At 48.2% G+C, this 14,215-nt stretch overlaps 1 protein-coding gene across 1 annotated transcript in view; it reads right to left on the reverse strand.

The window, feature by feature from the left end:
* Nucleotides 1-14,215, reverse strand: part of SLC9A9 (solute carrier family 9 member A9) — a 595,026-nt gene that overhangs the window by 312,409 nt on the left and 268,402 nt on the right. Inside the window, exons 7-8 of the mRNA XM_036243492.1 lie at nt 10,429-10,567; nt 6,157-6,262 (exon numbers count right to left, since the gene is read on the reverse strand). Coding sequence (XP_036099385.1) covers nt 6,157-6,262; nt 10,429-10,567 — 245 coding nt within the window. The remainder of the gene's footprint in view (nt 1-6,156; nt 6,263-10,428; nt 10,568-14,215) is intronic.

Genomic DNA, 14,215 nt, shown 5'->3' on the forward strand with positions numbered 1-14,215 from the left:
ATATTATATGCATATAATTGGATGAACTCAGATCACTATTAACAATAGTTATTAGTAGGTGACAAGGATACAGATAATTCTAATTTTATTTCCTTTTATGAACCTGCATTTTCTACAATGTAGAGGGAGGGATAAAGGTACCTTTACAGTTGTTTATATGGAAAATAATACAGTAATTAATAAATAATACAAAAATAATCGTTTCATGTACTCACAACTAGAAACCTACTTTTGCCCCACCCTGTATATGCAATGTTTTGGTGTTAAGAGAAAAGTAAAAAATAGGTTTTTAAAAGCAGATGTACTTTGTTTAAAGCAAAATAAATTATTTTTAAAGTAAGATCTTAAGTGAAAACCCAATTCATGGAACCAATAACAGGGCTGAAGTCGGGTGCCTGGAGCCCCGTTCACCCACTCTGAAATGTCCGGGCTGAGGGCGCTGTGGAAACCACCGAAATGAGCCCTGTTCCTAGGACCCGCGGGACACGTTAGGGAAGCCACGCAAGGCCCCCGATTGCTGGTGGGCCTCAGGGACTCATCCCATTTAGCTCACTGTATTCATTGTCATATACTCATTCATTACACACTTTTTTAAAAGTGTTTTAGATTTTAGCTTTGCATCATATTTACGTGTGGATGAGAACCGGAAGGATTTTTACCATTACATGAAATCCCCTTCGGGAACTGAATTTGATACCACAACCTCAGATTTTATTGAAGGAAATGACTACATGAAGAATAGATCTCCATCTTCCCTGAAACTATTATTTAATACACTGTCTATTATGGTGTGAAAAGGCCCTGAAACAAGGAAGCATGTGATAAATTTCCCCTAAAATTTTAGTACCAGAAAAAACGTTTGTCCATTTTTACATGTAAGTATGACTTCCTTTTATAATGCTGTATTTTGCCTGTGTAACTCATCATGTTTCCCTTTTGGCTTTGGCTGTCGGAAAGCTCAGAACTACAGTTATTGACAAACCACAGCAATGAACAGCTGCCTAATTTTGCAGAAAAACTCTCTCCCAAAGCACTAGAGTGTTTACCCTCAACTGAATGGCCCTGTGATGTGCATGCTGTAAGTTGTCTCGAATCCAACTGGAAATAGGAAAGGATTAAATAATTAATAAACAAACACATAGTAATTTGGACCAAGCAGGCTTGGTCTTTGGCCATTGAAAATGCTCACACCTGGACTGGTGTGTAGCGAATGCCCATCAGCATGCTGCTTAACCTGCAGCTGTGCTCTGGTCTGAGTGTGCCCCTGGGTGCAGCCGGGACATCTGGGCCTTGCTGCTGCTGAGGCACCACGCCTGCCTCTCCATCCCATCGTGCTGACTCCCTGGAGGTGGTCTCCACTGCGCCCAGCAAGGAGAACAGGTTGAAAAGGGCAGTCGAAGAGCAAGGTGCCGATAAACTAGCAATTTATACACGGACCGTAACCTTTAAAGTAGTTAATAAAATGAGATCTTGCTGCAATGGACTAGAAAATAGAAAGATAATTTTTACACACAGAAACAGTTTTGTGTGTGTGTGTGTGTGTGTGTGTGTGTGTGTGTGTGTTTATTATAATGTTCAACAGCAGACTAAAAAATATCAGGTGAGTTAAGATACTTCTTTACTTTCCCAGAAGGTCAAATATCTATTCTTATTGTTAATATTACTGGCATTCATTTTACAACATGTTAAGTGATAAACAGGGAATAGAAAGTGAAGAAAAGGGGACCAACAATTGTTGAATGATGGATATAAATTGTTCACCTCCATTATTTCATTTAAAGGACATGAGTGTTGTCCGGCCAGTGTGGCTCAGTGGTTGAGCATTGACCCATGCACCAAGAAGTCGCTGGTTTAATTCCCGGTCAGGACACATGCTCAGGTTGTGGGCCAAATCCCCAGTGGAGGCCATGCAGGAGGTGGCCAGTTGATGTTCTCTCTGATCAATGTTTCTATCTCTCTTTCCCTCTCCCTTCCTCTCTCTCTAAAATCAATAAAGAAAAAAAATTATAAAGGACACTAGTGTTCTTTTTCTTGGGAACTTATAAACTCTTCAGCAACCTCCCTAACAACTAGTAAGGCACTAACATAACGAAGGTTGAGTTGATGATTTGGATACAAGGGTCAGTAGGTGGTCTTTGGTGATGTAGTCCTGATCATAGGGTCATAAGTTTATAATGGACAGGGTGACTTTAGCCTGAGGTATTTCTGGGTCCCTGTGGCTCTGCAGTAATCTGGGTCAACTTTCCGTAGCAACAGCACAGACAACATTACAAAACGATTTACCAAGATTTTGGGGTGTTGTGTGTTCATTTTTATTTGTTTCCAGGAACTTTTTCATTTCTTTCTTGATTTCCTTGGTAATCCATTCATTGTTTAATAATATGCCATTTAGCTTCCATGTGTTTGAATGATTTTGAATGTTTTTACTGTAGTTGATTTCTAGTTTCATGCCACTGTGATCCGAGGAGATGTTGGATATGACTTCAATCTTCTTGAACTTGTAGAGATTCAGTTTGTGTCCTAACATGTGGTCTATCTTTGAAAATGTCCCTTACGCACTTGAGAATAATGCATATTCTTCAGCTTTGGGGTGAAATGTTCTGTAAATATCAATTACATCCATCTGATCTAGTGTGTTGTTTAAGGTCTCTGTTTACTTGTTGATTCTTTGTCTAGAAGATATATCCAGTGATGTCAGTTGGGTGTTAAAGTCCCCTACTCTGATTGTATTGCTCTCAATCTCTTCCTTAAAGTCCTCCTGCATTTTAAAATATATTTTGGTGCTCCTATATTGGGTGCATATATGTTTACTAGGGTTATGTCCTCTTGTTGGAACAATCTTTATAATATTATGTAGTGCCCTTCTTTGTCTCTTGTTATGGCCTTCATTTTGAAGTCTATTTTATCAGATTATTGTTACTGCAGCTTTTTTTTTTTCCATTTCCATTTGCTTGGAAAATTTTTTTCATCCCTTCATTTTAATCCTGTGTCTTTTTTTTTTAAATCCTTACCTGAGGACATTTTTTTTTTTTTCATTTTTTTGTTCAGATAGAGTGGGAGGGAGAGAGAGAAAGAGAGACAGAGAGAGAGAGAAAGAGAAACATCGACGTGAAAGGGTCACATCGAGTGGCTGTCACCCACATGACCCCACCAGGGCAGGGGAAAAACTGCAACCAAGATAAGTGCCCTTAGCAGGAACCGAACCCAGGTCTCTCTGGACCACAGATCGACACTCTAACAGCTGAGTCAAACCAGCCAGGGCCTGTGTGAGTCTTGGAGATGGGTCGCTTGTAGACAGCATATACATGAATCATGCCTTCTTATCCAATCAGCTATCCTATGTCCTTTGATTGGAGCATTTAAGCCATTTATATTTAAGCTTATTATTGATAGGTACTTATTTGTTGCCTTTTTATTCTTTATGCATGTGTTCCCCTCTCTCTTCTCCTTCTCCTCCTCCATCCCCTCCCTCTTTTTCTTCCCCTTCTTCTTTTTCTCCTCCTCCTCCTCCTTCTTCTTCTTTTTCTCCTTCTTCCACTTCTCCTTCTCCTCCTTCTCCTTCATCTCCAACAGTCCTTTTAGCATTTCTTGCAATGCTGGTTTTGTGGTAATAAACTCCTCTAGCCCCTTTTTTTTTGGTCTGCAAAGCTCTCTATTTCACCTTCAATTTTGAATGACAGCCTTGCTAGATAGAGTAGTCTTGGATTCAGACTCCTGCTTTTTATTACTTTGTATATTCATGCCACTCCCTTCTGGCCTGCAGTGTTTCTGTTAAGAAATCAGCAGACAGTCTAATGGGAGTGCCCTTGTAGGTAACTTCCTGTTTCTCTCTTGCTGCCTTTAAGATTCTTTTTTTGTCTCTAACATTTGCCATTTTAATTTTGATGTGTATAGGTGTGGGTATTTTGGGGTTCATCTTGAGTAGGACTTTCTTTGTTTCCTGTACTTGCGTGACTTTTTTCTTCACCAGGTTACAAAAATTTTCTGTCATTATTTTTTCAAATAGGTTTTCTATTCCTTTTTCTGATTCTTCTCCTTCTGGTACCCCTATGATGCGAATGTTTTTACATTTCATATTGTCTCATAGCTCCCTTACTCTCCTCCTGCTTTTTAATGTTTTTTTTTCCATTTGCTACTCTAATTGGGTGGGTTTTTTTCTAACTTTTCTTCTATCTCAGTGATTCAGTTCTCAGCTTCTTCTAATCTACTATTGAATACTTCCAAGGTGTTCTTTATTTCAGCTATGTCATTCTTCATTTCCTCTTATTATTCATAGCTTCTACCTCATTTTTCAAGCTCCTTTTAAGTTCTTTATAATTACCATTAAGTTGCTTGTAATTCTCACTAAGTTGTTTGAATAGCCTTACTACCATTATTTTGAATTTTTTCTCTGACAAACTGCTTGCCTCCATTTCATTTAGCTCCTTTTCTGGTGATTCCTCCTTTACTTTCATTTGGGGGTTGTTTCTTTGTCTCACCATTTTTGTGGTCTGGTAGTTCAGGGTGCATTGGGTTGCACTGGCAAGTTGGTGTATCCAGGGGCATTGGGTTGTGCCAGGGCCAGATCTCAGATCCAGCCTGGTCACTGGGGGTGTTGGTGGCTTTCAGTGATGGCTGCAGCAGCAGGCCAAGTGACTCTTGGCTGCTGCAGGATCTGTGGGGTCAGTGGCTCTGGGCTAGCCCATGGCCATTGGGGCCAGTACCTCTCTTCTATTGTGAATCTGGGAGGATTGACAGCTAGTGGCTCATGGCCATGTGTCATTTTAGGTGCTGCTGGGTTGTGTGAGTCCAGCTGGTGTGCTGCTGGTGTCTGTGGGTCCCGAGGCACCACTGTTGCCTGGTGGGTCTTGACTCTACAGCCTCCACTGCTGCTACCGCTGGGGACAGGGTTGGCTCCCGAGCTGAGGCTGCTGCTGCCGCCAGGTTGGGGCTCAACCTGCGGGCCAGTGTTGTCACAGTGGAGGCTGCTGGTCCAATGGTGCAAGGAGCACTGTGACCATGGGGCACTGGACCTAGCCACTCCTCACTGCTTCCTCCCAAGAAGGACCCAGTGGATTTTCCAAAATGGCTGGGCCTTCCACCCCCAAACAGGAGAAGTGCCCTGCCAAGGGGTGCACAGCAGTAGGCGGCTGTTACCCCGTCCCAGCACTGGAACCTTGAGTTTCTACACTGCCACAGGATGCTCATCCACACACGCACCCACACCCATGCACTCACCATCTCCCACACTCATCCTCACTTAGGTCTTGCCCACCACCATGTTCTTCCTAAAATCTCCTAATTTTAAATGTCAGCTCCACCACTTACTATGGGCTAAGTAAACTAGGTATATATAGTTCCTAACTTTGAATCCTTCTGTAAATTAATGAGAACATTCCTAAAAGGCAGTTAGCAAGCACCCCATGGTAACATAGTTCACTTTCCATACATCAACTTTTATTATTATTTAGATTTAAAGTACCAACTATTAAAATGCAAATTACCCTAGGGAGGTACCCTGTTCCCAGTTAACGCTTCTGGAGGTATTCTCCCCAACTGAATGTCAGCTAAGATGCAGTGAGCATCAAAGATCAGGGACCGAAACCCAGGAGGAGCAGGGACGGAGTCAAAGGAGAGAAATGGCTTTGACATTCTGTAGGAGCCACAGTGACTCTTCTATGTGGAAAAGCACCCAGTCGTTGCGGCTGCCCAAGTGTAAACCTCGCTGCTGAGACAGGCAATCGAATCTGTGTCTCCAGATCAGAGGACCGTGGCCCTGTGGACCTCAGGGGCTGCCCCTTTCTCTATGAACCGTTCCACCTCAGAGGACTCTCTGTGCACTTGCTGTGTTAAGAGGTATTAAGCTGTAAAGCCTCCACATAGCTCCGTTTTCTGGCCTGCCACAGAGTGTGTGCAAAGAGTTAAACACGGTGTGGAGGCGTGCACATCCTGCAGAGGCTGCTGCATGGGCTCTTGCTGTGAACAGCTATTCATTCCTAAGGTCACCCATCACCTCTATCCATCAGTCATCTATAGACTTCAACATTCCTTCCCAGCCAGCAAGGAGAGAGGAGGGCATGGCAGTGGAGACTTTCAGTGAAGCTGTTGTATTCCAAATGGATAAACTGTCATCTGTTTCTCCCCAGAGGACCCCGAGGGGCTGGTTCGCACACTCACCTGTGAGGCCGGCGGCTTCGGCAGACAGGAAGGCGCTCCAGGACAGGAGGAAGAACAGGCCTGTTTCCAGCAGGGGGAACTCGTGCAGCTTGGTAAACTTGGTCAAGTGGCAAAGGTGCGTTAAGGGAAACAGCAAACGCTCTGACATGTAGCTGTGTTCATTTCTGTGTAAGAGACCGATTTCAGACCTGCCTGGGCAGCGACTCGCTCCGCAGCTGCCGTGGAGGCCAGCATGGCTTCCCGGCTTCACCGGGGCTGCCCCTCCAGTGAAATACAAACCCGTGTTCCAATAAAGAAGAAAGAGCATCTTACTAAGAGGAAAACTTCAGCTAACTGTGGGTGCAAAACCCCTTGAATTTGAGCCTGGGCCTTGGATGTGCCCCTCAGGAGCCTGGAGCAGACCCAGGAGAACAAAGCTCAGAGTGTGGGTGGATGAGATGCTGCAGGTGTGTCAGCACCAAACGAGGCCACTGCTCCCTGGGGAGGGCGTCTGCGCACAGATCGCCCGGAGCACTCGTCTGTCTTCCTGGGGAGGGCAATCGGGTCAGCGGTAAGGACTGACCATGCCCGCTTGGTGTAAGTAGGATAGAGGAAAACGTGTATCACATCTAGGTCAGGCAAGAAGCCCTTTGGCAGGCAGACGTTCATTTTGGCCAGGATGACACTTGACCAATGGCCTACAAATTGCAAATAGAGCAAAGACATATTGTCCAAGTCAAGCAGAGAATGGGTTTTGGAGAGATGATTAGGAGTATGTGATCGGTGGGAAAGGGTGACATCACAATCGTGTCCATGGTTAGGCAAAAACACTCACGAATGAAGAGATAAAATGTTGCATTTTCCATGCTTCTAGAAACAAATCTAAAGAAGAGTTCACATTAAGAGGTGTTTGGCAGCAGGGCAGGGAAGCAAAAAGTATGACACTTGGGTAGAAGATCCAGTTTCATGTTTTGGCTCTGCAAGTCATTGGCTGGGTGATTTCTGAGCAACATATTAACCTCTCTGAGTCTCATTTCTATCCTACATGAATTGTCAAGGACAATGACTCCTACTCATACAAGGGTGAAGAGTAAAGTAAGATAAAGTATTTTTTAAAAGTTTTGTAGCCTGGTGTGGCTCAGTGGATTGAGCGTTGTCCCATGGACTGAGAGTTCCTGGTTCGATTCCCAGTCAGGGCAAATGCCCAGGTTTCAGGCTTGATCCCCAATAGGGGGTGTGCAGGGGGTAACCAATAGATGTATCTCTCTCACATCAATGTTTCTATTTCTCCCTCCCTCTCTGTGTAAAAATTCAATAAAAACATATTAAAAAATGTTTTGTAAAGTATTAGAAGCACAAAATACCGATAAGAAGCAGAGTTTGTCACAGTTGAGGGTGTGTCCTCTGGATGTCAACTCTACCTGGGTTCAGATTCACTGTATTAGCTTGGACATGTCCCTTGGCCACTCTGCCTGGGTTTCCCTGTGTGGAGATGGGGATGATAACTCACCCTACGTCCTCAGTGCAGCACAAGTTAGTCTGCGCTGAGCACTCAGAAGAGGGTGCCTGGCAGGCAACAAAGGACATGCTCATTGCCCTGTCAGAGAGCCGAATGACGTGTTTGTAAAATTCCGTTTCCGGAAGCAGACTCAGAGGGATCTGGAGGCAGTTCTTTGCTGGAGGAGAGCACGGGCTGCCAGACCGTTTGCGGCGTCTCCCCTCCTTCCCAGGAGGGCAGGGTTAGTTTCCAGCAGGGCTCGCTCCTCTGACCCTCTTCCAGTTTGCTGCGGAAGGCGCAGGACATCAGGTGCGCACAGGGCACTTTTTCCTCCACCCTCCTCCAGAAAGGAGTTCAGTTCTGGGCCTGCACCCCAAGCTCGCCGTGGCCTGCACCCCGAGGAGCCCCCGCCTCCCTGTGGCCGAGGTGTGGGGTCCTGACCGCGAGGGAGCGCATGCGCGCCTGTCTCCTGCACACCCTGACTCTCAGCACCGAGGCCCCGGGGCCGCCTGGTTGACCTTGCTACTGTGCTGAGTCAGTCTCCTCTGCCTCTCCACCCTGTTGTCGACCTCTGATCCCAGTTCATGGCAGACTTTCCGTCTCCAGGAATTTTCTCCCTTCCCTTCCCGACTCATCTACTTTGGTGCCACACAGGCCCTTCCCGTGGGCAGGGAGGAGCTGTGGTCTAGGCTGTTCCGCCTCAGGCCGGCTCTGTCCCCGCTCTGTCCCGCTGTACGGCCTCGGACACTTGTTTAACGTTCACGTGTCTATTTCCTCAGCTGTGAACTTGAGAAGTAACAGTCTCCCGGACCCCAGGACTCTCAGATGAACTGTCTGAGATACCACACAAAGGCTAAGGACAATGGCTGGCACATGGAGGTGTTTTCAACAAATGTTGGAAACATTATCATGTTAATTACTACTGATATGTGATGCTCGACCTCGTTCCCCCCATGTTCAAGTCAGGGCAATCACAACCTGTCTGCTAGGGTTGATTCAAATGAGGGGATATGTAGGCCCTGGCACATGCTGCCATCTGCTAACTGTGGTCACCAGCATTACCAACCATGTGAACCTGTGCCCTCCATTATAATCCCCCTGAGTGATCCAGAGGGGACAGGGCGCGGTGACCAGGAGCAGGTTGGTCTCTCGGTTCACCCCCTGGGTTTGAATCATGGCTCTCCCTACTGGCTGCGTGACCTTGAGCAACAACTTGCCCTTGTACGTAAGCTTCAATGTCCAGGGCAAAGAGCATCTGTGTGATATTATTGTGACGGTCAAATGAAGTAGTGCATGTAAGACTAATGTAGGGGTCCTGGGTAGATTATTAGTCAGTATTTTTGTTAGAAATCAGCCCTACCTTTTCTGACTTTCTTTATTGCTCTCAGTGGAGTTGGTATTCTCTCGGGCTTCCAGGACAGAACTTAGGAATGGACTTGGATTCTGTCCCTTTCTTTCTCTCATAACCAACCAGCCAATAATTCTAGAGATTATTCTAAATATTGGTTTCCTTTTCAATGTTTTCCCCACAATTCGTCATCAGTTTTCCTTGATTCGAATCCTCCTGATCGCATCATCCTACATACCAGTGACTCATTTATGTTTCAAAGCAGGACTTCCAGAGTGTCACCCTCCTTTGAGTAACACTCTGAGATGCTCCACAGGTGACTCCTTCCCACTGAGTCCCTCAGCTTCCATCGCTCACCCTCCCAGGCACAAGCCGTGTGCCCCCTCAGTCCCACCCACGTCCTGGGAACCGAGTCTAACTTGGCATGTAAACCTGCTCTCAGACGATTTTCCAGAATCACAAGCTTGGCCATGAGTCTGCTGGATGAATCCAGACACAGGGTCCTCATCTCCATTTCAATTGGTACCGTCCCAGTAAAGTGGCTGTGGCTTTGCGCTCACTTTCTACCCAGCTGCCTTCCCACGCTTGTCACCAGTGAGGAGAGGGCCCGTGTGTTACTTGTATCTCAGCACCTTAGGAACCCGGTAGAACCCAGCCTTTTAGTAGCTGGCAGTCCCCATGGAAAAAGACCCCAGCAGTATTTTTCTTTGCCTGGGCCCTGGACCCCTCCTACCTTTCTTCCTTCTCTTTTCCTCAAGGTCTTTAGTTTTTAATCCTTCGCATCTTCTCTGTGGCTTCATTAGGCTCTCACCCTTGACGTCGGCCTTTAGGGTCTCCTCCTCAGCTCGGACTCATTTCTGCCCCTCTGACTGCGCTGAGCGAACAGCCCTCCAGACCAGCTTCATGCTCTGGCTCAGACCCCTGCGAACCCCACCGGCCCCCCTGCTGAAGAGGGAAGGAGATGGCAAACAGCATGTCTGCCCTGCTCACAGCCCCTTGCCACCAAGGAGCAACGGGTGCTTGTTTACCCCACGACTTCGGCCTGGCCAGCGCTGTGAGCTAGGGACCGGTGCACGCTTGGGGGACGCAGAGGACACGGGTGCCTACGCCACCCTGACAGCCAGTCATGCCCTGCACTGCAGTTCTCCTCTTGACCCCGATCTAGCCCATCCCGATGCCCCTGCCCACCTGTTCCCTGACATTGAATATCCAAGGATCAGATAGTATCAGGAGTGCTGGCACTGGCCTGGGACAAGGGAAGAGCCTGGGCCCCTCTGCTCCGGGGACAGCCTCTGCCTGGAGGGCGACTCCGATGGTCCAGGGCCCTGTGTCACCTCGGACCAGACTGGCCATGTCCAGGCCTGGAGAGTGTCCGTTTTCAGAAACACGGCAGAGACATGGACTGCTCTGACCAGTCCCCAGCTTTCCACACGCAGACAAAGGATATCAGTGCGGTGACAACAGCGTACGCCGACCCCATGGCGAACGAGCCGGCGAAGATGCCCAGGAAGTTCCCCACGGACTGGAAGAAGGCCGCGGCGTCGAAGGCGTTGGGGTTCTCCTTGGGACTGTAGATGGATATGGAGCTGAAAGGGAAATGGGTGAAGGTCAGTCGGTGAGTTCCATCTTACAGCCCGAGCAGCGGAAGTCGGAATTTGACCCACTTTTGGGAAGGGCGGCTTCTCCTGTGAGGTTAGGTGCTGGTTAGGAGAGTGCAGGGGAGGGACGAGGGCGGGAGAGGTGGGGAAAGCCAGGGCCTTCCCTTTGCTACAGTCCCGCCCCAATGCACCCACATACTGCTACAGGCCCGCCCCAATGCACCCACATATTGCTGCCAGGCCCGCCCCAATGCACCCACATATTGCTGCCAGGCCCGCCCCATCGCACCCACATACTGCTGCAGTCCCGCCCCAAGGCACCCACATATTGCTACAGTCCCGTCCCATCGCACCCACATATTGCTACAGTCCCGTCCCATCGCACCCACATATTGCTGCCAGGCCCGCCCCATCGCACCCACATACTGCTGCAGTCCCGCCCCAAGGCACCCACATATTGCTACAGTCCCGTCCCATCGCACCCACATATTGCTACAGGCCCGCCCCATGGCACCCACATAATGCTACATTCCCACCCCATGGCACCCACATATTGCTACAGTCCCGCCCCAAGGCACCCACATATTGCTGCCAGGCCCGCCCCATGGCACCCACATATTGCTGCCAGGCCCGCCTCATGGTACCCACATATTGCTGCCAGGCCCACCCCATGGTACCCACATATTACGGCCATCCTGTCCCATGGCACCCACATATTGCTGCCAGGCCCACCCCTTGGTACCCACATATTACGGCCATCCCGTCCCATGGCACCCACATATTGCTGCCAGGCCCACCCCTTGGTACCCACATATTACGGCCATCCCGTCCCATGGCACCCACATATTGCTGCCAGGCCCACCCCATGGCACCCACATATTGCTGCCAGGCCCACCCCATGGTACCCACATATTACGGCCATCCCGTCCCATGGCACCCACATATTGCTGCCAGGCCCACCCCTTGGTCCCACATATTACGGCCATCCCGTCCCATGGCACCCACATATTGCTGCCAGGCCCACCCCATGGTACCCACATATTGCTGCCAGGCCCACCCCATGGTACCCACATATTGCTACAGGCCCACCCCATGGCACCCACATATTGCTGCCAGGCCCACCCCATGGTACCCACATATTGCTACAGGCCCACCCCATGGCACCTACATATTGCTGCCAGGCCCGACCCATGGCACCCACATATTGCTGCCAGGCCCGCCCCATGGCACCCACATATTGCTGCCAGGCCCACCCCATGGCACCCACATATTGCTGCCAGTCTCAGTCCATCGTACCCATATATTCTGCCAGTCAGCAAACATTGTTATATTGGAAGGGTCATAAGAACATTGTTTCTGAGCAAACCAGGCATTGAAACATGGTAAGTGTATCAGGAATCTGCTGAGGAGACAGATGACAGAACTAGTCAGTGGTCGTATGTCATCAGTGCCGCTATATACTCACCAACGTTCCTGATAAAAGTACACTTTTCTGGCCTGTGCACAGTGGGTGATAAAATCACAGCGTGCACAAAATATTCTGCTGTGATATTGTCATAAACCACAAAGCAGCCCTCCTTCCAGGGTAACCTCAGACACAGAGCCCAGGCGAGAGCATCCCAGGACCAGCCCTGGGGAGAAACAAAACCCGCATTTCCCACGGAAACAAATGGCCGCAGCTGCCCGCGCTCATATTTTACGCACCATTCTGGTGGCTGCCAACAGATTGATTGCCGTAGAGAGCAATCCGTCTACCCACAGGCAGTGTGTTTGCTTAAATATTTTTGAGGATGTCATATTTGTTTTGTTTGTTTGTTTGTTTTTAACCAGGGCCTCAAATCCCAGAGTTGATGTGAGGGGCCAGGTGGGCCCTATTTTAGGAAACGGAACCTCCGCATTGCAGCACTAACACGAACAGACTGCCGGTATTTCGGGGATCCTCGAAAAGTAACACTGGAGATATTTTTCAGTTTCAATTTGTGTGTGGGGGGGTACCTGCCCCTATCAGGAACCGAACCCAGGACTCTCTGGTCTGCAGGCCGATGCTCAACCACTGGGCCAAACTGGCCAGGGCTCAGTTTTAATTTTAATAAGAGTGAGAGCAAGTCCACTGGACACCGTGACTGTGCAGGGGTGAAACTGGACCTTCCAGGCTGGATGATTACAGCATCGTGACTCAGACCTGACTTTCTGTGTCAGGAGACGAGTTAAGAGAACAGGAGGCCTGGATTCCAATTCTCCCACAGGAAGACGTGTGGCTTTTTTAAAAGTAGTTTTCAATGCTCCTGGTGTTTCCCTGGATGTTCTTGAACCCCTACAGTAGGGCCAGCAGGTTGGCTTTGATCATGTATTGGATAAGGAGGACGGATGTGGATCTCAATGGGGCCTGAGATGTGTACCGGAAAAGGATCGCCGCTGTAGTGCTTTTCTGTTTGTAAAGAGCTGTGCTTTGCAGGGGAAAAAGCAAATTCAGATTCGGGTCCTTTGTCCCTGACGGTCCTGGGAAAGGGCGTGAGGCCCGTGACCAAGGCTGCAAAGCCAGATGTGCAAGCTGACATTTCCCCACCAAGGAAGAAACACATTTGCATTCTCCTTTCAAGCAAAAGTTTTTGCACAGTAACACAGGTATGTAAACAGTTTGGCTCATTCTTGAGAATGGTCCCAGCAGATCTGACCCATAGAACAGCCCCCTTCACCCCTCCTCCACCTCTGGGAAGTATTCTCTCTCAGTGCTGTTGAAGCACAGCCTCGGGCCATATCCTTCATCATTATAAATGTAATGTTTTCTTTGAAATCAATTCATTGTCATTCAAATGCAAAAAAATTTATTAAAGCATAGTTATAAAATCATAGGTTTAGTGTGCTAATTATATTTATTTTTAATAAGTATGAGATTATATAATTATTAAATTTTAAAAAAAAAAGTTCACCCGTGTGTCACCTGAAATCATCTGGGTATCCACGGGTTCACAGTCTGCATTTTGGGAGATGTAGATGTTCTCTTCCTGGGATCTAATCCCCACCCAACTGGGTACAGCTCAGCTTCATACCTTCCCGTGATGTTTGACTTCACGGAAGGGGAAAGGCTAATTCTCCTTGCCCTATGGAGACGTGTCCATCGGCCGTGCCAGCCTTAACTCTCCTCAGGACATTTGCACTGGGTGCCAGCAATGTGCCAGGGGTGCACTAGGGGCAGGGTGCGGGGCAGGCAGGGCAGGACACAGAGAAGAGCACAGAGAAGAGATGCAGAATTGAGGCAACACACATTTTGTTGAATGTATGGAAGGCGAACCTAGGTAGACGCCTGATACACTGATAACAACGAGCCCAGTCATGGTGCTGAGCACGAATTTGTGAGAGGTACTCAACTCTGAGTGAGAGCAGAGGAGATGGCATTCAGCATGGAACAAGGCAACGGCCGGTGGTAGGGAGAAGGGTGCCAGGCAAAGGCCAGGGGCAGGTGGGCGGAGGCCACTTCAAGGTTAAACTACGGTAAAGTCTTGGTTCACGGACGGATTCGGGAGAGGGGTGTCCATTAAAGCCGAAAGTCCGTCACATAATAAAGTAGGTTTTCCAAATGCATGTTCGAAATCTGACAAATTAGTTTACCTATTTTCACATATGCAGCCATGTTTG

The sequence above is a fragment of the Molossus molossus genome, unplaced genomic scaffold (assembly GCF_014108415.1).
Source record: "Molossus molossus isolate mMolMol1 unplaced genomic scaffold, mMolMol1.p scaffold_m16_p_5, whole genome shotgun sequence".
In the NCBI taxonomy this organism is placed as follows: Eukaryota; Metazoa; Chordata; class Mammalia; order Chiroptera; family Molossidae; genus Molossus; species Molossus molossus.